Here is a 22,783-nt window from a genome sequence, read left to right on the forward strand (position 1 = left end):
TTTCCCTTGTGTGGAAATCCCTATTTAACCTATTTGTCCTTGTCCTTCACAAGAACACCGGTTCATTTTTTTCTTTACATCCATTTCCGCGCGGATCTCTTTGATGAATGATACATCCAGTTGAATGTGAGTTATCTGATAAACATGAACGCTTTCATTTATGATTCATCGTATGACTCTCCACATCTTTGTCACACATTTTGGACAATTTAAACTCACGCAACTGGCCAGAAACACTCAAGGAATTCAAAAGGAATGCCTTTTGTTCCCTGCTGCTCATCTTACTCATAGATTGCGACCCTAAAACATCTATTTACGGGCTACAACAGCAACTCACTTGAGTTGAATGACAGCTACTCCAAATTCACTAGTCATTTACTAGTCTTTTTTGCTCTTACTCTAGTTGTAAACCATGTGTGAGCATGTAAAACGCTCCAACAAGTCTTTGGCATGTTCCATAATGTTGTCATTGCAAATGACCTTTCGATCCCCCAGTTTTACCTCAGAGTTCAAAAGTAGTTAATTTAAGAATGCAAATCTATAATTAATCACCTTAATATTCATTTTTTTTGGGAGGAGGGGAAGCGGAAGGCACTAAAGTGGACTTTGGTGCCAATATAACATGATGGAGGTCAGAATGACTCGATATTCCCCTCACGAAAAGACCTGACCTAGTTAACCGATCTAATCTCCCCACAGACCAGTGGCATGCCTTATATGTTCAAAAGACTGCCAGTTTACCTCTGTTGAGCATATAAGAATATATTCTGAAGAATGTTTGTAACCAAACAGCTGACGATAGCCATTGACTTCCATATAATTAAAAAAATACTATGGAATTCAATGGCTACCGTCAACTGTTTGGTTACCAACTTTCTTCAATGTATCTTCTTATTTAAAGAAAGAAACTCAAGGTTGAATAAATGACTTTTAATTGTAGTTTAACAGTTGTTGTAGGGATTACCAGTAGGGGTTTGCGTGTGACTATGCACGTTCTCAAATGCAAATGCACTTCAACAGCTGGTAAACGAGAGCTTTATCACGGATGGAGGAGAGCACTTATGATACAAAGGCGTGCATTAAAAAGTAATGTGCTGGAAAAGGCTGTAGTTTTGGAGACTAAATAATGTAGCAGATGCATTTAGGGGTTTTTATTGGCACCGTTAATAGTCGGATGGACCACATGGACCAATTTGTCCACTATATTGACCAGTTCAGTGTGAGCTGTCATGCTTTCATTTGATGATTTTCTGATGAGGACTCTCCAAACGTGATGCCTTGAATCTAGAGTGAAGTGGAGTCTACGCACATTCCTTCTGTCTTGAGGACTTGGAAAAAAACCTCAGGTTAAATTAGACCAAAAGTAGGTTGTGGTCATGATTGCATTGCAGTAATTAACATGTTTTCTGGTACGCTTTAATGGTGGTACATATTCTGTTACACTGAGTTTTGTAATTTTAAAACATGGGCCAATAGTTCTATTTGACTAATTTTCAAAACTCACTTATGTAAGCAACATATTCTTTGTGGTTTGAAATCTCAGACTGCTTAATGAGAAGTTTATGAGAGGATTGTCTTTAAACGTGAAATAGCTCCATCACTTTAGGAGTTATTTATGGTCACCTGAAGGTCTTGTTATCTTCACTTAGTGTTTGAGGTATTGTCGGGGCTTACACATGTAGGACCTTTAGTCATGCTGTCTGTGAATTTTAGCATTGAATTGATTGATTATTTAATAATTTCTGTATTGTTGCTTGACTAATCAACAGATTTGCTGCAGATTTTTGCAATCTGTTTGATTTTGTCCTATCAATGTAACCCGACTGGAACAGACAGTGTATATGCAATTTGAAGAAAAATCCAAATCAAAGCTAACAGATGTGTACAATAATGAGATTTCCAGAGAGTTCTTCCGAGTCTTCGGTGTATGTGTATATCCGACGCACCGGTCTGTCTCCTGTATGCCCTTGTGTGTGGTAATACCAATAAATCATGGAACGTCTGGCCAAGATTCATGCCACTGCAAGTTCATTCACATGCCAGATCACTGAACTGAATTACACAATGGAATTTAAATTAAGTTAAAGCTCAGAAAACGATGTTCTTCTGATGATGTTAGAAGAACCATTTCCTGAAGAAAATGATTGGTGCTTGCCTGTGCAGAAATCACTGCATGATGCTGGAATGTGTATTTATAAAAATTGTATTAATTCATGTAATCAGTATATTAGTTTATATTAACTTATTATATATAAATGTATATATTTCATATAATTAACATATATGTATATCTAAATGTTTTAGGTAGCACTTTATTTTACAGTCCTGTTTCCCATTATAGTAATTACAATAACTATGTAATAACTAGGTACTAACCCTGAACCTACCCCTAAACTTAACTCTAACCCATGTAGTTACCTTGTATTACCAGAACTTTCTTAGATAAATACACTGTAAGTGCACTATAAGTACATGGAAGTACACGTACTGGAAAATAAAGTGCAACCATGTTTTATAAATATATAAATATATATAATGAAAAACCATCCCTGCATTTGTCCACAATATAAACAAAGGACACAATATGTGTGCATAAAATTCATATGCTGTTCTTAGAAACAAACCTGACATTTGACTCATTATCAAATCTTGGTCATGTTAGCTGCAAGGTCAAGTTTATAGCAATGGTTTGTGTATTTACATTCGGTCTCGCTCTCTTTCTCCCTCTCATTTCCCGCTTTAGAAAGCTGAAGAAGCTGTGCCGCACACTCAAGGACAAAGAGCGGGCGCCCAAGGAGATTGTGGAGCAGTCGGGTCGCCGCCAGCAGTGGTACCTGGACTATGACCTGGAGCCTTTTAACGGACTCACTCCTGAATACATGGAGATGAGTGAGTGGCACTTCACTCTGTTTTAAAGTCAAAGTAGAGCATCTTCGGGATGAAGCCTTGTGAGAAAACATCTGGTTAATCTATCTCATCCCCTTCGGCGGGAACTGCAGGATTTTTTTTCTGAGGAATGCATAGGTTTCTAGATTTAACACGCCCCAGTGTTTTACAAGAGATACTCCGTTATTAGAGTTTGTGATGGTTTTAAGAGTCAGAATTATGAATGAGCATGTGAAGTGTGTGAACAAGCATTTGGTTTACAGCTGTGTTTAGAAACGGGAAAGGGCCTACATTCACTAACATGTGGCTTACGGTGATACACATCTGACTGAGTGTTTATGCAAGATGACATGAAGGCGTCTGCAAAAGATCTGAAAACCTAGTGGATAAACAGCAAAGTTAAACATCTGAACACCAATGCAAACTTGAATTACTATTATTCATCCTGCATTTATACAACCCAATTATACTGAGAGCGTAAGTCGCCGACTGATGTTTCCTGACACATTTGCAAGCAAATAAAGTTTATTTCAACTTAACTCGAAACAGTTTTGTTCAAAATAGCTCTATTGTAAAGACTGTAGATTTTTTTGCTTTGCTATAAAAATTTCATGCAAGTACACAACAAGAGTTTTATTCTGTAATTATATGAGCTGTAGAGATTTTTATGGTTCCCTATTGTGATTGTTGATTGAGTGGTTTGATGTGGGACGGTTTAGTCTCTGAAGTGCAGGCGAATTGCATAACTGTCTGTCAGAGACCTGTGCGTGATAAAACTTGTGCCTTAGTCTCTTCTCGAAAATCTATGGATGCTTTAATCCATTGCCAAGTAAAACCGATTTTTATTTTTTTCAAGTTCTTCATACAAGAAACACCTATGAGACTCTTCAAATCAATGAAACGATTTGGGAGAAACTGAAGATGAGCTCAAGACCTTCAGTAATAACACTGGAGGGAGATCACCACCTACACACTGTGAAAGATATTCTCAGTGAGAGCGAGAGAACGAGACCCACTCGTATGGATGTTTATGTAGGATACCCTCCAGCCTGATCTCTCTCGAAGCCATTGTTTGCATGTTGCACAGAAAAAAAGCCATGTGTCAATCAAGCCAAAGAAGGAAATGCAGTTTCCCACAAGGCTTATGTTCCATGTATTGTTGATTGACAAATAATCTGCTTTGTGTTCGATACCCGTGCTGGTAATGTCAAGTTACTGTAGAAAGACACCTAGAGAATCACCACATCAAATAATTAGTGGTTTTTCCATTGTAACAATGATTTGTGGACCTTTCATAAGAAGTTATTTGATCTATTTGTGAGCACATACACTGTACAAGTCTATTTGTATTTATTAATTTATATTTATTTATTTTTAGTAACAATACGGTTCAAAAGTTTGGGGTCATTAAGTAACGTTTATTCAGCAAGAATGCATTTAATTGAGAAAAAGTGGAAGAAAAACATATTATATCATTAAAAGTAATGTCATTAAAATTAATTATCATATTTTTTTCTGCTTTCTATTCATCAAAGAATCATGACAAAGAAGTATCATGGTTTCCACAAAAATAACATGTATTATAATAATAAATATTTCTTAAGCATCAAATTGGCATATTAGACTGATTTCAGCTTTGCATCACAGGAATAAATTACTATTAAAAACTGTATGATTTTTACTGTGTTTTTGATCAAATAAATGCAGCTTCGTTCAAAATAAGAGACTTAAAAAACATTAAGAAATATTACAGGCCCTTAAACTGTTTAATGGTTGCATAAAATCAATATTTAATCCTTAATGTCTGGTAATCAGAATCAGAATCAGAAAGAGCTTTATTGCCAAGTATGTTTGCGCATACAAGGAATTTGTTTTAGTGACATAAGCTTCCAGTACACAGAGACACCAACACACAGACAAAAAAAAAAAAAAAAAAAAATGTAGCCAAATAAATAAGTGTATAAACAATTGTGCTATAAATGATAATGGGATAGGATTGAAAAAGATGCAGGGATGTACTAGGATGGAGGGGTAACAAATAAATATAAGGATGTTGCACTTTTGTTTGCATAAGCATAAGTGGGGAACATTTAACTGTTCATGAGGTAGATTGCCTGGGGGAAGAAACTGTTTTTGTGCCTTGCTGTTCTGGTATTTGCGGCTCTGAGACGCCGGCCAGATGGCAAAAGTTCAAAAATGGGGTGACTTGGATGTGAGGGATCCAGAGTGATTTTATGAGCCCTTTTCCTCACTCTGGATGTATACAGTTCTTGAAGGGTGGGCAGGGGAGCACCAATAATCCTTTCAGCAGTCCGAACAGTTCTCTGTAGTCTTCTGATGTCCGATTTTGTTGCTGAGCCAAACCAGACAGTTATAGAAGTACACAGTACAGACTCAATGACGGCTGAGTAGAACTGTTTCAGCAGCTCCTGTGGCAAGTTAAACTTCCTCAGCTGGCGAAGGAAATACAGCCTTTGTTGGGCCTTTTTTACAATGGAGTCAATGTGATTGTCCCACTTCAGGTCCTGAGAGATGGTGGTTCCCAGGAATCTGAATGACTCCACTGCAGTCACAGGGCTGTTCATGATGGTGAGTGGGGAAAGTGCAGGGGGGTTTCTCCTGAAGTCCACGATCATCTCCACTGTTTTGAGCGTGTTCAGCTCCAGGTTGTTAAGACTGCACCAGACAGTCAGCTGCTCAACCTCTTGTCTGTAAGCAGACTCATCACCGTCCTAGATGAGGCCGATGACTGTAGTGTCATCTGCAAACTTCAGGAGCTTGACAGAGGGGTCTTTAGAGGTGCAGTCGTTGGTGTAAAGGGAGAAGAGCAGAGGGGAGAGAACACATCCCTGAGGGGCACCAGTGTTGGTAGAGCAGCTGTTTGATGTGAATTTCCCCAGTCACACTAACTGTTGCCTATCTGTCAGAAAGCTGGTGATCCACCGACAGATAGAGCTAGGAACAGAGAGCTGGGCCAGTTTGGTCTGGAGGGTTGTTGGAATAAACAGCAGTCTTACAGTTCTGTCAGTCAAACTTCAATTTGTAACCCAAACGTCTCAACATGTAATCTCCATGTTTGTTTGTTTGTCATTCTGCAGTCATTCAGTTTGGTTTTGTGACGCTCTTTGTGGCCTCATTCCCGCTGGCTCCGCTCTTCGCGCTCTTAAACAATGTCATTGAGATCCGCCTCGACGCCAAGAAGTTTGTCACGGAGCTTCGCAGGCCAAATGCCGTTAGGGCCAAAGATATCGGTGAAAACCTTGCATTAACATTTACACAACAATTCACTTGCATTCTTAATCATACTCGGATCTACTAATTTAACCAAATTGTTTCCTCACACAGGTATCTGGTACAACATCTTGAGTGGTTTGGGAAAGTTTTCAGTTATCATCAATGTGAGTTTCTGTTATACTGTATAACTCTGCTGCTTACCACATGCTAGTCATATACTGTTACTCCTCCTTATGGAAAGTTTATCCTATAGAGGGATTCAAAAAGACACCAGGGTGCATCATTGGTTTTATTTTCTTAAGACTTAGATGACCAGGATTCTTTGTACTTACTGTACATGCTTGAATCCACATTATTCATGGAAGAAATCAGTTTGTTCGGTTCGCTTCATCAATGTCTCTCTTACTCAAAATCCCTAGCAGATTTATTTTAATAGATGTGATGCTCCCAATATGAGAGGAATATTCTAGTAATCCTTATGGTAAAGATCCTTCAGCTTCTTTCTGAACTTTCATTAAGAAAGCCACATTTACTCAGAAGCCCGACATCTGATTCCCTCCAGCTGTGTTGTTCTTTTGGAAATCAAGTATTTGTTTAATGTTACAGCTATAAATTGCTTCTCTGATCCAATTAAATGCCACCCATCACCGCTCAGCCTGAGAATTATCTTGAGTTTTATGGGTTTCTATGCATTTTTATATTTTCAGTTTTCATTTAAATTTTAGTTAAAGTTGTAGTCATTTTTGTTCAATTTTTTGTCTGTATAGATTTTATTAATTTTATTAAGTTACGGTTGCTTTGTTAACTAGCTAACTAGCTGGTTTGTAAATTTTATTTCAGTTAAAGTTTTCTTTTAGGTAACAAAAATGTATTTTTATGGTTTTAGTTTGAGTTAACTAATAACCCTCATCTGAACTTTGTTACAGTTAATGAAAGTTTCACCAAAAATTCTGTTTCTTGCTTTTACATATTAATTACATATTTTGATCTCTTACCTGGTATTGTATTATTTTTAGGCCTTTGTCATAGCCTTCACATCAGATTTCATCCCTCGCTTGGTCTACCAGTACATGTACAGCGAGACGGGGACCATGCATGGCTTCATCAACCACACGCTCTCTTATTTTAACGTCAGCAACTTTAAACCTGGAACTGTGCCTTCCGTCTCCAGTCTCGGCAAAGACATTGCATTCTGCAGGTTGGAAAAAATGCACTATATTATTAATAAGAATTATTAAACCAAACAATATATTTAAGATCTCTTTCCTGTGGTAAAATCACTGGGATGCACAGCTGCCTATTGCTTTGATAAAACATGCAACCATGGACATTTAGTCCAAACGGGGCGAGGTGGGGGGGTTGGGGGGTAGGCAGGATCAGCATAGGACCTCGAGACAGAAATTGAAATCCATGAGCACCGATGGTGAGCACCGGGAGATTGCAGGTATTCCTTATCATATTAAAAAAAAAACTCAGATAGGACAGCAAAGGAATTGGTATAGTACTTACTGTACAAATACTGTCATAAACAATCAACCAGCTTATCCAGTTCAGCATCCTTAATTCAGTGGTAAATTACAAAGAACTGTACCACATGGTTTCATATTTAGCTGAGAGCTCAAATTAACCCAAATATTTAACAGACGCTCATATTTAGTTCTTTGGAAATCTATTGCACTCTCACAGATGCGTTATGGGCCTGGTAGTGAATAGACTACTGCAGAATCTGACTGTTGTTCAGATAAACTCACACCTTTTTACCTTTAGCTTCATGCATTTTATTAAATCGTAAACAGTTCCACAGAACTCTGTAGACTTTACTTCCAAATCAGAGCAAGAAAATGTGGAAGAACATGCAGTAGTTTTATAAACCATCTTAATGTGAAACAATGTTTTCTAATAAAGCAGTGCTGTTTGTTTGTGTTGATAGTGATAGTAATTGTGTTCATCAGTTCTCTGGAAAGAATTATTTTCAGATCGGGATAGCAAACAGCGTTTAAGCCTCACACTGAAGTGGAGGAAAGAGAGAGACAGAGAGAGAAAGCTCTAGATGGGACTCCATCACCCTGAAGTGTGAGGTCTCACCAATGCTTTGATTTATCTCGGGCGGCCTTCACAACACAGATCAGAAGCATGTCAAGAAAAGTGCTTTTATCAGAACCTGTCTGCTTTAACTGCTCCAAGCAGTTGAGAATGAGATTACGCTCGTTTGTTGCTACTCGGACCAAAGAGAAGTGGCAATCTGATGTCTGGGTTACTTTGACCCTCAGTCTGTTTGTTAAGAGAACAGATAGATGAAGAGGGAGCAAGAGGGCAAGCTTGTCAGCGTTCTAAAATAAGGTCGAGGAACACATCAAGCCCATGTTTTTACTGCACCATATTTGCCCTTTCTGGACTTGTATAACCAAACAAGGACTTCACCCGAGGGACCATGTCTTCAGATGAAGATATCTGACTGTCTGAGGAAATCAAAACCAGCCTAACACATTCCACGTAGACTACTGTATATGGCCATGAAATCTACCTCCTTAGTGGGTTATTAAAGACTCCGAGTTTACTTTTTATAATTCAATAGAGGAAATCAAAACTTTTGGGAACAGCCTGCTCTAATGAATTAGGCCTGAAGATATAATCAAAATATGCTCAGTTTTCAATCATCCTGATCAGGAATACCTCCTCGTCCTACAACTACTAGACTCGTTCTATAATTTAGGGTACATTTCATGTCCATTGATGATAATTAAAAAAATGTTCCTAACAATTTTCTCCGGAAATATATTTTATGCATTAAGACCCAAACTATTATCTCACACATATATTTTGTTTTTCAATTTGCATGAAATTGCCTTTATGTCCTTAAATTTGTTTTTGCATTGGGTGCTTCTTGAATTGAGAAGATCAAAATGTTGAATGAAAATGTTAGACTATCTATATTAAATTTATTTCTATAATCTAAATACCTTAGAAAAATATACTTATTTCAACTGTTACTAGCCATTGACGCCTGAAAATAATGCAATAAATAAATAAATAAATATATATATATATATATCACAAAAACATGTGACCAGCATGATCTCCAATATTGTCAGTGAGTATTTTAATTGTTTGTTGGGTACATTGTTATGGTTTGCTGTATTTATATTTTTATTTTTAACATTTCTTGGCCATGCAAGGCCTGCCACTGATAATCTGAGATAAAATGGTAAAAATTGTTAACTATGTTCCCTTTTTATGCACAGTTTGTCTGTAACATAGCTGATTCACCACCAAGGAAAACATTTTTGTAATATTAAAATAGCTTGGCAACTAGCAGATAAGTTACACTGATAAAATTAATCAACTGAAACCAATAGATGTTTCATTGGTAGAGAAAGCATTATGTTTTTGATGAAAATGAAATGTACCCTAAATAATAGAATGGCTCACTAATACTGTAAGTATAAATAATATTAATTTGAAACTTTTTGGTAATCAAAAAGTAACAGTTTCAGTGCATTCTGAACACAAAAAAAAATCTACTTATACAAAGTAGTTGTAAACTAAAACAACAAATATGCCGTTCCTTCTTTTGCACTAAAAATGTCCTTGTCATGATTAATAATGCTGTTGTGTTGTTTTGCCCTTTGTAGCCTGGCTAGAAGCATGTGTTTTAAATTTTCTGCTCATTTTTATTGCCAACCAGTAAATAGATCCTTGCTGGAGATGAATTAGCCTTAAATGACTTGGGATGTCTATTCTTTTTGTTAATTTTAGGTACAAAGACTACAGAGAACCACCATGGTCGACTGAGCCTTACCATTTCTCCAAACAGTACTGGTCGGTTCTAGCGGCTCGGTTAGGTTTTGTCATATTGTTCCAGGTACAAGCTTCTTTTTTTTATACCATTATCTCCAATCTAAAAGCCTAAAATAAAAGTTTTACTCTTAATGGACACAATAAAGTGACTATGAATGGAGGAACGTAAATGTTTGTCCTTTTTCAGTCAAAGCCAAGCAAATGAAAAAGCCACACAGTAGCTACCTCAGCAACACGAGAGCTTCAACCACATATAAATGATGCAGTTTTTGCACATTTGGATTAATAGTCTAAAAGCTGGTCAGAATAATTGCTGTAACTCAGTAGAAATGTCCTGCTGTCAGCAGCTGTGGGTGGAAACTAATTCTATTGAAATGTAATTAAACACTATACCAAACAGTTAAAGTTATAGTTCACTCAAAAAAGAAGTGTTCACTCATTCCAAGTGTTGTTCTAAAATAAACAACATTGTATGGTAATCATAGATGTGAAGCTCTTAAAAGCACAAGAAAAGTGTGCTTTTCAATGAATAATGTCTTAAATTCAGTATTTTCCTCTTTAAAAGACATACACTACTGTTCAAAAGTCAGAAAAAAGTTTGTACGCATTAAACTGATCACTCATGATTAATAAATACATTATAGTTTTCACTAAAATATTAAGCAGCACATTGGTTCTTCTATGTGAGCCTCATTTTAAGGAAGTGTATGTATAGATGTCCCTGGCAGAGGTCCAATACCTGAAATGCTACCTGGTGTGTAAAAGATCCTCCATCTATTGAATGGAAAGATATGTTTTCATCACAGCCACTGAAGAGTGGGATTTCCTGCGTCCCACCCATTGATATATGTGTGTAAATATAAATGTGCGTGTGTGTCTCCCACTTCTCCAGAACCTGGTGATAACCATGAGCATGCTGGTGGCCTGGGTGATCCCCGATGTGCCCAAAAACATCAGCGAGCAGCTGAAAAAGGAGAAGACTCTTCTGGTGGATGTCTTCCTGAATGAAGAAAAGGAGAAGTTGCAGTTGATCCAGAGCTTGTTCTCCAGAGATCTGACACAAGAACACCAGGAGGAGCAGAAAGTGTCGGATCAGACCTCGCTGCCACTTCAGCAAACCCAACCTGGACCTCTCCCTCCCACTTCGTCCCCGGCTCCTTGTACCCGACCCCGAGCTGCAAGCTTCAGCCAGTTCACCCGCCAGATGTCCATGTCTCCCCGAAGCGACATCACCCAACACACGGCCGTGTGAGGGAAGACGGGCGAGAGAAGATGAGTCCACTGGTGGAGAGGGTTTCACAGTGCCTGAGCGTAGTTTTTTTTTGTATCAGAGAATTATGGGTCACTCCTTTTGGTCACTGAACTGTAGTCTCAATGTCTGTTTTTTAAACCCTCAGATGTTCCTACCATTTTTAAGCACGTCTGCACACAAACTTGAGCTTTAGTAGGACTGCTTGCAGATGCGATCATTTCACATGCACTGGCGTTCACAAGAACACGAGCGGGATCCTCTCAAACTCACGTTTTTCTCCACGATCAGCTCTCGAGCGAGGATGTCTGTCAGCACACACTCGTAAAGAGCAGCACATATTTGGTGACATTAGGCAATCTGTACATGCTGTCCAAATGCAAACCACTTTGCACATTGTCCACAAGATGTAGCATATAATGGCAAATGATCTTTCATTTTCTCAGGTAACAGCATCACTGTAGGCTGTATTCGTTCTCATCAATATGACCGTTCTTGGGTTAATAGACTATAATGCGTGTTAGTAAGTTAATGTGCATATAACACAATTTCGATGTGGTACTGCAACGTATTCTGTGAAACGTGTGGCATTTTGTCTTTTTAATGATCCAGCTCATTATGTAACACATTAAGGCAATATGTAATTAAACTCATGTTTGTCAATCCATTTATTTATGCTATGCCTCCTGATGATAAAATGCAGGGCTGTAGATTTGGACCGCACAGCATTGCTGTCTTTTTGTGCCATGTCAACTATATTCCTCCCATGAATTTGCCTTCACTGTTATGGGAAGTTTGAGCTGGGGTTACAGTTATCAAGGGAGGAATCATGGATGGATGTTGTGTGCCAACATCTGGCTATCAATTCATCATTCACTATGCCTCATAGGACTTAATACTCATGCAAGAAGAATAAATATTTAATCCCAATTATGCGCAAGTGGATTTTCTTTCTTGCCCTCGAGGCTTTACGAGGCTACAAGTCCCGTGGGGCCAAATCACTTGTGTTTTCAACTTCTAGCAGATGCGCAGGTTGTTTGTTGGACTGTAATACCCTGATGATTGCCACACATGCTTAACACAGTTAGCTTTAGTAGATGCTGTTCCTCTATTCACTTTATCTGTTTTACTAGGACAGTACTTGGATAGTTGTGTGTTTTCACCCTAGAGCCACATTTGATCTATCCCTGGGGTCTGGACTTCATAATTAAAGAAGATTATAATCTTGGCAGATGCCATGAAGTCTGTCCTATACACTTAATAGTTTCATTACACAACTATTCTGAACGAGGGTAAAAATACACAAATATTTGTATTTCCCACGGATTAAAAATCATAAGATTTGGGCAAGAGTTAAGCTGCTCAACTGTAAAGGACTGCCGCCATGTAACTTGACATATCAGCTTGAACGTCCAGCTCATATGATGGCTATATGTAAAGTTGAGAAGTGTTTTGTCAGACCCTTCGGCTTCAACAGAGGTGATATAAGTTGCTTTGTACTGTAGATGTGAAAGGGCAACTTTATATTGCACTGACTGCTATATCACATTTTACTTCTGTCACTTGTGGATGCGGCACCAGACAAAAGCCAAAAAAAGGACAATGCTATTTATAAAATGCTTTATTTGCTGTTAAAAATTACTTTATTCCACAAGCTGTCCAATTATCAACTTCTTGAAGTCTTCATGAGTGAGGGTACTTCACTTAAATATATATATTTAGTAGTTTACAACAAGAACCCATTAGTTAACTTAATTAGTTAGCATTAAATAACTACATTAGTTTTAAAGCATTTTTAATCTTAGTTCATGTTCATTTTCATATTTACTAATACTGTATATTATTAAAATTAAAGTTGTCTATTAATATTATTTAATAGACCTGAGCTAACATTAACAATAAATCATTAAAAAAAAAGTTTAACAAATACAGTATTTAATTGCTCATTGTTAGCGAATTTTAGATGATACATTAACTATCTTTTACTAATGGGAGTTTAACATAAAGTCTTACCATAACATATATACTGTAAGCTCAAAATTAAACAAACAACAGACAAGAGACACACTAACCAAAGGCAAAAAATAAAAAAAGGCTTTTAACCAACACCCATTGGCACTGCACTCTGTACAGATATCAAATTATATTTAAATCTGCATTCAAAGTTGATGCAGTACTCCTGGTTTCATCTTGTGTAAGGTTTAAGAAGAAGTGTCCTCAGAAAACACCATAGTCCTCTTACACAATAACAATCCAACCTGCTGCATGATGCGGGCCGGAAGTGTCTAATTTGTGCATAATCGTCCCCAAAGCCTTTCTTCATCACACACAGCACAATACAATCACAGGGCCAGATTTACCTGGATTTGTTCAGTGCATCTTAAAGATTGATGAGCAAGTGTTCTTCATCTTGGTTATGCATAACATCTGTCTACGCAAAGTAGTATAAGCTAGTATCAGTTATATCAGTGATTATGATTGACTGCAACTTATTCTCATTCTAGCTGAAGACACAGTGTTGTGCTGGTGCATGCTAGGAGTTTAATGTCAGAGATTCTGGTTTGTGAATTAAACATATGAACATGGAGATGGAGATGGGCAAAGGACCTGGAATGAGATCTGTGACACAAACCTGAATCTCTCTCTCCTTCCTTCCAAGGGTAAGATGATGCATGGGACGGAAAATGCTGGGGTCAATGCATTGTTAATGTCAGAAGGATTTTTTATAAGAGTCACCAAATTATCAGAGGACATGAATTTCATGCTTCCCAGATGGATGTTTCCTGGATAATTAATCTTTGCTTGCAATTTTTGCACAGTGCATATTTTTACGTTTCAAGCCTTTATATTTTTATCCTTTAAACAGTAGTTTAACATAACACAAAAGCAGAAAAGAGGCACCGGGGGTTGCATTCAGGTTCACTTCTCTTAAATGGCCTAAAGCACTGGCTTTTATCTGGAATCGTCACACACCAGGCTTTCACATGGTTTCAGGTGTTAGCTACACTCAAAGATCGAACCATTGTGCCTTTCCACGGAAGCTCTGCCAATGGCGCATTTCATAGTCAACTCAACTAAACCTTCAGATGACCTGATTTGTGACTGATAGCCATTCATTTCCTGTCCTTCTTCTTTTCCCAGTCTTAAGCTGTTCAGAATGGAATACTATAGCTTACTACTAGTTAATGAAGTACTGTATTGTATGAAAGTAACTTTGCATGCAAAATATAAATAAAATTGCACTATAACACTGTAAAACGTTTCCTTGAAGTTCCTTGATTTTTTTTTTTTTATATAATCAGCTTGGTTGTCATTTCATTTCAAGTCTTTTCAAATTAAATTACATTAAAGAACACCAATTATACCAGTTCTATCAATATGTAGTATTGGCCTTGGGTGTCCCCAGAATGTGTCTGGGAAATTTCAGCACAAAATACCCAACAGATCATTTATTTTAACAACTGGAAAATGTCATTTTTTGGCCTTGTCTAAAAAACAAAAGAAAAAAGAAAAAAAGAAGAAAAAAAACACTGTTTTGGAGTGTATCGCTTTAAATGCAAATGAGCTGCAGTGCATTTTCCCGCCCTGTCTCCAGAGGAGGGCGTCTCTCTCTACATTGCATAGAAACAGCATCAGTAGAAGCAGAAGTGATTCACGTATTTAGGTTGAATTTGAGGCGCATTACCTTGAAAAATTTAAGAAATTCACATCGTCCTCAACAGCTCAGATGTTGGGAGGAAATGAAGACTCTATGCTCAGTCTTGCATCCAAACACAGAGCATTGGGATTGCTTGCAGACATTATTTACGTTACAGCTGCTTGAATGTGGAGTGGGTGGATTTTATCATTGTAGGGTGGTTGTGCCAACATGCATTTATGTCCAAACACAATGTAAGTGTATTTTGAATAATAGTTGCAAACTTAAAAAACAACAACAACAAAAATATACTATCTGATAATCTGATAGCTATTTGATAACATCAATTTTCACTTAAAACATGTTCTCTGCAAGTACTGCTTGTTTGTGTTACTGCTTGCTGCTGTTGTTGATTTAAAATGTATATTCTCATGCTAGCTTTGCTTCCATGCCTTATTCACTCATTGCATAACATAAAAACCTGTTAAACATCAAACATGATTTTAACCTTTTTTTGATTTATTTGACAATACAAGTTAAAACCAGTACAATCAAGCCCAAAAGACCCATTCATACACACCTTGTGTTTACTTGCTGCATTTAGGAACTGACAAATGCAGACCACACAACATGTTTTGTAAGCTCAATTACCTTGAGGTGCTGAATTTTAGACTTCTGATAGTGGTTGGAGGACCAACTTTTAGCAAACACCTCTACCAGAATATTCACATATTGAACAAGTAATCTCATTGGCTGTAGAATCAGCACAAGAGGCCAATCAGCTTGTGTCTTCTACAGAATGCCCCCCCCCCCCCACACCCTTTTTTAGTTTTTTATTATATTTTTAATTACATTTAATTGCAAGATTTAAAATGCATATATTTTATTTTTACTTTCACACTGCAGTGAATAAATGCACGTTAATTACCAGGAAGGTCAATGCACTGTGGTAAAAAACATTCTGCAAATTAAGCAGGTCTACAGGTATTCCATGCATACTGAAAATGAACATAATGTGCACAGCACATACTGTATATGGCGCAGATATACGTATGCTTTTCTGAACATAGCCGTAGTTCTATACTTTGTAAAGTTATATTTATGATTATCAAGGGTCATTGCCTAGAAGGCTCAAAATGGGTGCTGAATGAGCCAAAATTGCTTAGAAATATTTAATATGCTAAATGAACTGGAGTTTAGAGAGGTGGATGAGTGGTAAAGCTGCCAGGGAATGCAAAAGGGAATTACTCTTGGATGGGTGTTTCATTTCGGATGGAATGCAGCAGTATGATGGGATGAATTGCCTATAACTATTTACTGGAGTGCTTGTTTTGGAAAAGACGGCATGTTTTGCAGTGCACATTAAGTGTAGATGATAAATCAGAGCTGTCCAGCCCAGTTACACATACTTAGTGTGCCTGTCAGAAAATAAACACAACAGAGCACATTGAGCTGATGTAGAGCTGCGGCGTGCAGAAAGGAATTCTGGGATGCAAGGATGTGTGACACTGGAGACTGTGGCATTTTTCTGCCCTGGAGGGTCAGACATGCTGTAACACGATTCTGCCGTTCTCCCTTAATGCTAGACCTGAACCACTGGAACCACCTGTTTCTTTCTCTTCTGTCCTTTCTTTTGCATTCTCCTTTCTCATCTGACTCTCTCCATCACCACCTTTTGTGCTGGAGATCACCAAAGATGCATAAAAGACACTGAAAGGCATGAGAATTAATTGGTTCTTGTTCTCTTTTTGAATCTGAGCTCATCTGTTTGTCTCGTTTTTTTCCTCAGGTCTCCCTCCTCACCGCAGTCATGCGATTTATTGTCCATTTATATTCATCTGCTGCAATATTACAGTGAAAGATCGGACATGTGACACACATTAAGTTGTTAGCTGCAATTTATTTGCCACAGAGTCAGTGAGTTTGTTATTTAATCATTTTGAACACTGAACATAACTCACTCTATTCTAACTCGCTCCAGTTAGTGGCTTTAATAACGAGGTAGAAATATGATTTCACTCATGTTATTTTATACACACTTTCTGCTTTAGGTTTAAATATTAACACATCTTGCAAAGATATATGATCACTGCATAACAATATATTTCATTTAAGACTTTGATAGCTTGTTAAAGGAATAGTTCACCCAAAAATGTAAATGTCCTGAAAATTCTAACTCTCAGGCCATTCAAGATATAGATGAGTTTATTTATTCATCTGAACAGATTTGGAGAAATTCAGCATTCACTGCAAAGGTGAACAATTGATTTAATGCTAAATTTCTTTCAATTCAGTTCAAATTATTTTAATTAATTCTTTAATTATGTCATTATTTACTAGTAAACCCAGTTACAGTCTCATCAGAAGGTGCTTAACAGATTCATTTTCAGAACCTGGATCCAGACCCAAATCCTGAAGCACAACTTTCTTCTGAAAGTCCTGGAAATGAAAACAGAGACGCATTAATGTCTATGATGATTTTTGAAGATATACAGTATTGTAAGTGAACATCCTATAAGCTTGAAGATCTCAAGTGGACATGCCTTGTGGTTTGTCCACTTCCACGGACCATTTTCTTCTTTAGTCAATGTCTTGCAATAGTGTTTCTTTTTAAAATGTGTAATTTGAATAATATGTTCTGAAAATTTCATGAGGAATTTAATCTGTGCCTGGTCATTGCTTCAAATCAGGCAGGTATGGTATTGGTTAGCATTCTTTGCATTAGATACATTCGACATCTGGTCACATTCAGTCATACTGCTTTTGGGCCTCACATCTGTGCCTGGGAACATTAGTGAACTTTCTACATATGTGTGTTGGTGGATCAGCATGTGTGTCCAGTCAAAACGCACCCTAAATTCTCGTAGTCTGTCTAGTTTTGCATGGATGGCCTTGCGTTGGACCGCCAGTTCGGCCACATGGCTTTTCCACTGCTTGTCTTTCTCCTTTCACAGACACAAATACAAACACACAGCATGTTCATAGTTCTCAACAGGGTTTTGATTAGTAAGCAATGCTGAAAACAAGAGTGTAATGGTGGGCCTCTTGAAAGAGGAAGATGCAGCTTTGTAACGACATTAGGGTGTTGTTATGAAACCATTAATTTCATAAATAACATTAAGGGAGCTGTATTTTTGTAGCATTTCCTTTTTATACCCTGCTGTCCACTTATGATATTAGTCAAGGCTTGTTGTACCAATTTAAGCCTTATGCAACCATTTTCCATCATCTTTGTGGCAGGGAAATAAACCTGTTTGGTCTACTGCACTGTTAAGATAATATTCAAATCCTCTGTTATGATTGTTTAACCTCTTAACATTAACTGGCGTGTTCCATGTTGCTAATTACTGATTAGTCATTCATGTTAATCAGACGGGTTATATGATAATATGAAGATGTTATTAATGTCAATATCATGATGTTTTCTTAATAATTAAAAACTGCCACAAAGACATTATGTATTTAACATCTGTCAAGCCAGATTACAACTATTTGTTCAATTCTTAGCCAATTTTGCATGTATGAATGCTTCTGAAGACAATTTTATACCTAAATCTGATTTCAAGGTTAGAATTATGGGCAGTAAAAAAAAAAAAAAAAAAAAAAAAAAAAAAACAGAACCCAGATGTTTTCTGCTATATGTGGGTGTTTTACTAAATCCAAACAATGACAGAAAATCACAGATAAAAAAATAAAAAATATTTTGCATAATTTCGTTGAAGATATATACTGCATAAACTATACATTTATAATGCAATTTTTTTTTATTTGTTATTATGTTAAATTTTTTTGGAACAAATCAAATGAGGTAATATGTTTTTATGCAAATTAGCAGATTCTATTTTATTATTTAATGTTTTAAGATGCATAATAGACTTCAAAGAATAAACTTGGTTTGATCTTAATCAGAAATTACACAGCTTTTCCCAAACCGTCTGATGTTATTTTTTTACCCCTTACTATTTAGAAACAAGCCTGTGTCTAAAGACCGATCTGGTGAGGCAGACCCTGATGTAGGGCTGAAGGAATGAGGCTGGGCTTAATCTTTGACCTCTACAGGCTCCCCCAGATATTCTGTGGGTGCTACTTCCTGTCTCTAAAGTGATAATCACAGCTATAGGCCATGCAGTAAATATAGCTGTACTCAACATATGGAAGACATTGAAACACATCGCCTTCTATTCAAACTAATAAGAGATAAAACACACTGTAACACCTTCTCCCTCAGGGGATTGAAACAGAAAAAGACTGTTCTCTCCCAAAAACACACACTCACAAACACACGAAGGGTGTGGTTATCTGATGAGATCTGTGGTTCGAGGGATGTAGGTTATGAATGATAACAAAATCAAATAGTACCCACATGGGAAAGAAGAGTAAGCACTTCTCCCTGATCCTCCTGTTCATTAATCAGAGGACTGATGCGCTGCAAACATGGAAACTCGCAGGGAGACTTCGAGCAGCTGGAGAAGAAGGAAGTGAGAGTGGTGGACTGTCTGTTTGTAGCCTTAAAAGGCAGAGCTCAAGGCTATTTAACTGACTTGACAAAGAAAGGAAGAGCAATTATGCTTTCCTGAACTTGATCCCATTGGGGTTTCTTCTTAAGCGAGCCCTGAGTTAGGCGTTTCAGGAATTCCTCAAGCTGTTGAATTTATGACAGCAGCCAAGTGGACAACAACAACACGGCTGTCCTTCAGTGACCTCACACTTGGCTCTTAGTCTTGGACTTCACTGGCAGCAGATCCATGTGCAGCTGGGGGTTCATCAACTTACACAAACACACTCCCTGAGCGTCCTGCTAACAGCTAAACGGTAGCGTGTACTCAACCATTGCATCTTGCATTTAAAGTCTGACTGTAGTTCTGTCAGGATCACTTTTGGCAAGGATGATTTAATAATAAGCATATAGTTTGGATTGGCTTTATTGTTCTGTTGTGGTCAAAAATTCCCTGCTTATCTATGCAGCCTAGCATGCATAAGAGTGGGGACAGCAGCAATAACCCCCTTAGGATACACAGAAACAGAACCAACATAAATGTAGCAGATATCATTAATGTTCTTAATGACAATATAATGAAATAACATAATTCAGGGTAAAGGAGTCTGATTGAATATAAGAAGACCAAGTCCTGACTGTGCACAAAATGAGGAGCTGGGGATGGAGAAGGGTATTTAGCTCCTGAGCAAAATGATAAAGCTGATGAATACTGAATTAGCCTCAGCCTCAGACATCACACCCACAGATTTTTGGCTGAATGTCTGGTGCATATGGCACACAAAATTGGAGACATCATTGGAGTCATCATCTGATATGTATGTGTCACATTTTTTTACGTTCTACCTGGAAGCTAATATGCTGTGATGCCAAACCCCCAATTGGAAGAGGAAACTGTAGCACCTGTTTTCACGATCAACTATTTTCAGAAGTATGTGAAATATGTAAAGTTCGCCGCATATACTTCCAGAGTTTTACACACTGGTGTGTTATTGTGGGGACATTTCCACGCCCCTAAACATGACACAGCACAAAACTAAATGTGATTGGTTAATTTACCTGTCAGTCATATGGCCTCTTGGGCAGTCCTTAGCCGTTCAAAGTGGCCATGATTCCCAGACCTTCTGCCATCAGTTAAAAGGTCTGGCTATGTGTCGACTAAACTGAATAGACTTTATATAATAATGTCATGATAGGCATGGTGTGCCTATATAGGCAGACGAGGATCAGCTAAGAGTCAGCTGATTCAAGCTCATCTAATGTAAACTGCCAGAACTAACGGTATACTTGATTTTACATGCCCAGATACTGCCACAGTTTGTTTCATTATTTTTGAACACAGATTTCTTGTGATACGCGTACATGTGTGCAAAATTGCAAGCTTGGTTGCATATTTCATCCACATTTTAAAGACTGCTTATGTGTTTTCACAGATATTAACATTGTAAATCTAGCTACATTTTTTGGTAAGCTTTCAGTTTTGAAAAACTGAATGTACATTTAAATACTTAAATGTTAAAAAGATTAGTTAATGCTGCTGTGCGTGTGTTTCTAATTCAAAGACTTAAGGGAATGATGGAATATTTGACATCTTTCTCTCTTCTGAACAACACAATCAATCTCTTGTTATCCATCTTTTTAAGAGTAAATGCTGTTCATTAATGTGGGCAGTGTGAACGCAAAAATTATATTTGTTGTACTTTATGTATATAAATGTAAAGGTTTACCCAACTATGATGGCTTAAGCTTCTGAGAACCCCCGAAACAGAAACATTGACATTTATTCATTTAGCAAAAGAGTTCATTCAAAAGTACATCATAAGCTAACATAACATATGATTTTTTTTTTTACTTAAATTTGAGATCAGTTAAATGTGGGTTACTCAGTAGCATGAAAAGTAGATGCTGAATATTCCCCTTTGTGTTTCTGACCGAAATGGTTTTGGATTGAAACAAATTGGACATTTTCCACAGATTAGTCCCAGTGTTTTCTGTTCAAATGTTCTTGGAATCTGGCGCCAAGTTATTTTGCACCCAGACTGTGTATTTTTGTTGAATCATCTGTTTACCACAGTCCTAAATACTAGATGCATTCTCTGTGATATTTTTTTGACAGTCATATGGTTGATGACCGTACAAAACCGTAATAAAGTGGAATAGACTAAACCAAAGTTCTATTTTTAAAATATTTGTAAGCAGAAATTCATTAGAGTGCATTAATATTGAATTAGTATGTTTACCTTTGTAACCTGGCCATGCAATACAGAGGTCACTGCATGAGCAGCCAAAGTTAAGAACAATGCAGACGTAATGCAATCAAGCACAGTTAGCCTGACAATGTAAATCTGATGAAGCAGGTCTGTCGTCCCTGGACAGACTCAAGCTGTGGATGGTGGAGACAGATATAATTAGTGTTATCACTGCAGACTGCAGTGATAGCCCTGCGGTGACTTTTTGATGTTAGTCAACATACCTTCTGCTGCTCCTCTTTCTCACATTGCTTTTCTCGTTCCAGCTGCTCGCGCTCCTGTCGATGCCGGATCTAGCGTAACAGAGAAAACAGCTGAGATGTTCAATGAAAGTCATTATGCATTAATAAACACAGACTTCTGGAGGTTTACAAGATGGAAAATAGCAAACAAGTTTACCCTTTCTTCTTGCTTTTCCTGATATTCGCTCTCCAGACATGTACTGTCCTCCAGCCTCTCATCCTGCTTCCCAAGACAGTTTAGGAAAGTGTAATCTTCCTCTTTACAGAGATCTCGCATGCACTGAGTGAATAGTAAGACAATGCACATGATGAGATAATAATTGAGCCTTTTTTAATGTTTCCAACTAAGTTTAGCAGTTTTGATGAAGGTTTTAAATGAATCTGTTAATAATATCCTCATAGACAAAAAATGCATGAAAAAGTTGCAATAGAAACATAAAACCTTAGACATGGGGATTTGAGAAAACCTCTTTGCATGAGCCATCCTAAAAATAAATAAGCAGAAAAGTCACATTTTTCACAGTCAGACTGACTTTAAATCATACTCTAAAAAAGATTTGTTACAACCATCAGCCCATTTTCACGGCATCTTAAACACAGTTACTACACAAATGTAGCAGGAATGCTAGTTTATCTTCTTCTGTCTGCTTTAGTATAACTGCATCATTTTGTGAAATTCAATTGGATGAGAATATCTCTGCTAGCTCACCTGGACTGAAAAGCTTCCAGTTTCTTTGCGCTCTCCTTTCGTTTGCTCTCTGCACTGGTAAACCTCATGCAAATGCTAATATACTCTGACGGCATACAAAAGACATCATAGTTATTTCTACACACGGGGCTGCTAAAACAATCACACTGGTGTTAATAAAACCCACTGTCCCTTCACTTTTGATTAATTGAATTGTTCCATGTCAATATGTTTTCTTCACACTTCTGAACGCAGTTTTGTTCCATACTGATTTACAATCAGCTTCTCTGTCTCATGCCAAATGA

General features: G+C 37.4%; 2 protein-coding genes across 2 annotated transcripts in view; one reads left to right on the plus strand and one right to left on the minus strand.

Moving 5' to 3' along the window:
• Positions 1-12,100, plus strand: part of ano2b (anoctamin 2b) — a 34,997-nt gene extending 22,897 nt beyond the window's left edge. Inside the window, exons 21-26 of the mRNA XM_052553987.1 lie at positions 2,744-2,889; positions 5,985-6,137; positions 6,232-6,284; positions 7,137-7,318; positions 9,877-9,982; positions 10,811-12,100. Coding sequence (XP_052409947.1) covers positions 2,744-2,889; positions 5,985-6,137; positions 6,232-6,284; positions 7,137-7,318; positions 9,877-9,982; positions 10,811-11,170 — 1,000 coding nt within the window. The 3' untranslated portion in view covers positions 11,171-12,100. The remainder of the gene's footprint in view (positions 1-2,743; positions 2,890-5,984; positions 6,138-6,231; positions 6,285-7,136; positions 7,319-9,876; positions 9,983-10,810) is intronic.
• A 4,594-nt stretch (positions 12,101-16,694) lies between these two features.
• On the minus strand, positions 16,695-22,755 carry LOC127956820 (putative golgin subfamily A member 6-like protein 3). The gene is made up of 6 exons (XM_052555041.1): positions 22,500-22,755; positions 22,233-22,275; positions 21,948-22,070; positions 21,773-21,841; positions 17,657-17,749; positions 16,695-17,243 (listed from the first exon to the last, which is right to left on the minus strand). Exons 1-6 carry the CDS (start codon positions 22,592-22,594, stop codon positions 17,154-17,156), a joined length of 513 nt encoding a protein of 170 aa, XP_052411001.1. The 5' UTR covers positions 22,595-22,755; the 3' UTR covers positions 16,695-17,153.
• Between the last annotated feature and the right edge of the window lie 28 nt (positions 22,756-22,783).

Source organism: Carassius gibelio, chromosome B4 (genome assembly GCF_023724105.1).
Source record: "Carassius gibelio isolate Cgi1373 ecotype wild population from Czech Republic chromosome B4, carGib1.2-hapl.c, whole genome shotgun sequence".
Taxonomy (NCBI): domain Eukaryota; kingdom Metazoa; phylum Chordata; class Actinopteri; order Cypriniformes; family Cyprinidae; genus Carassius; species Carassius gibelio.

Coding starts and splice junctions, on each gene's coding strand:
- LOC127956820 (XM_052555041.1), bottom strand. CDS start 22,594: ATGCCGTCAGAGTATATTAGCATTTGCATGAGGTTTACCAGTGCAGAG. Junction 22,276..22,499: donor CTGGAAGCTTTTCAGTCCAG/GTGAGCTAGCAG, acceptor ATTTATTTTTAG/GATGGCTCATGCAAAGAGGT. Junction 17,244..17,656: donor ACAGACTACGAGAATTTAGG/GTGCGTTTTGAC, acceptor TTTCATTTCCAG/GACTTTCAGAAGAAAGTTGT.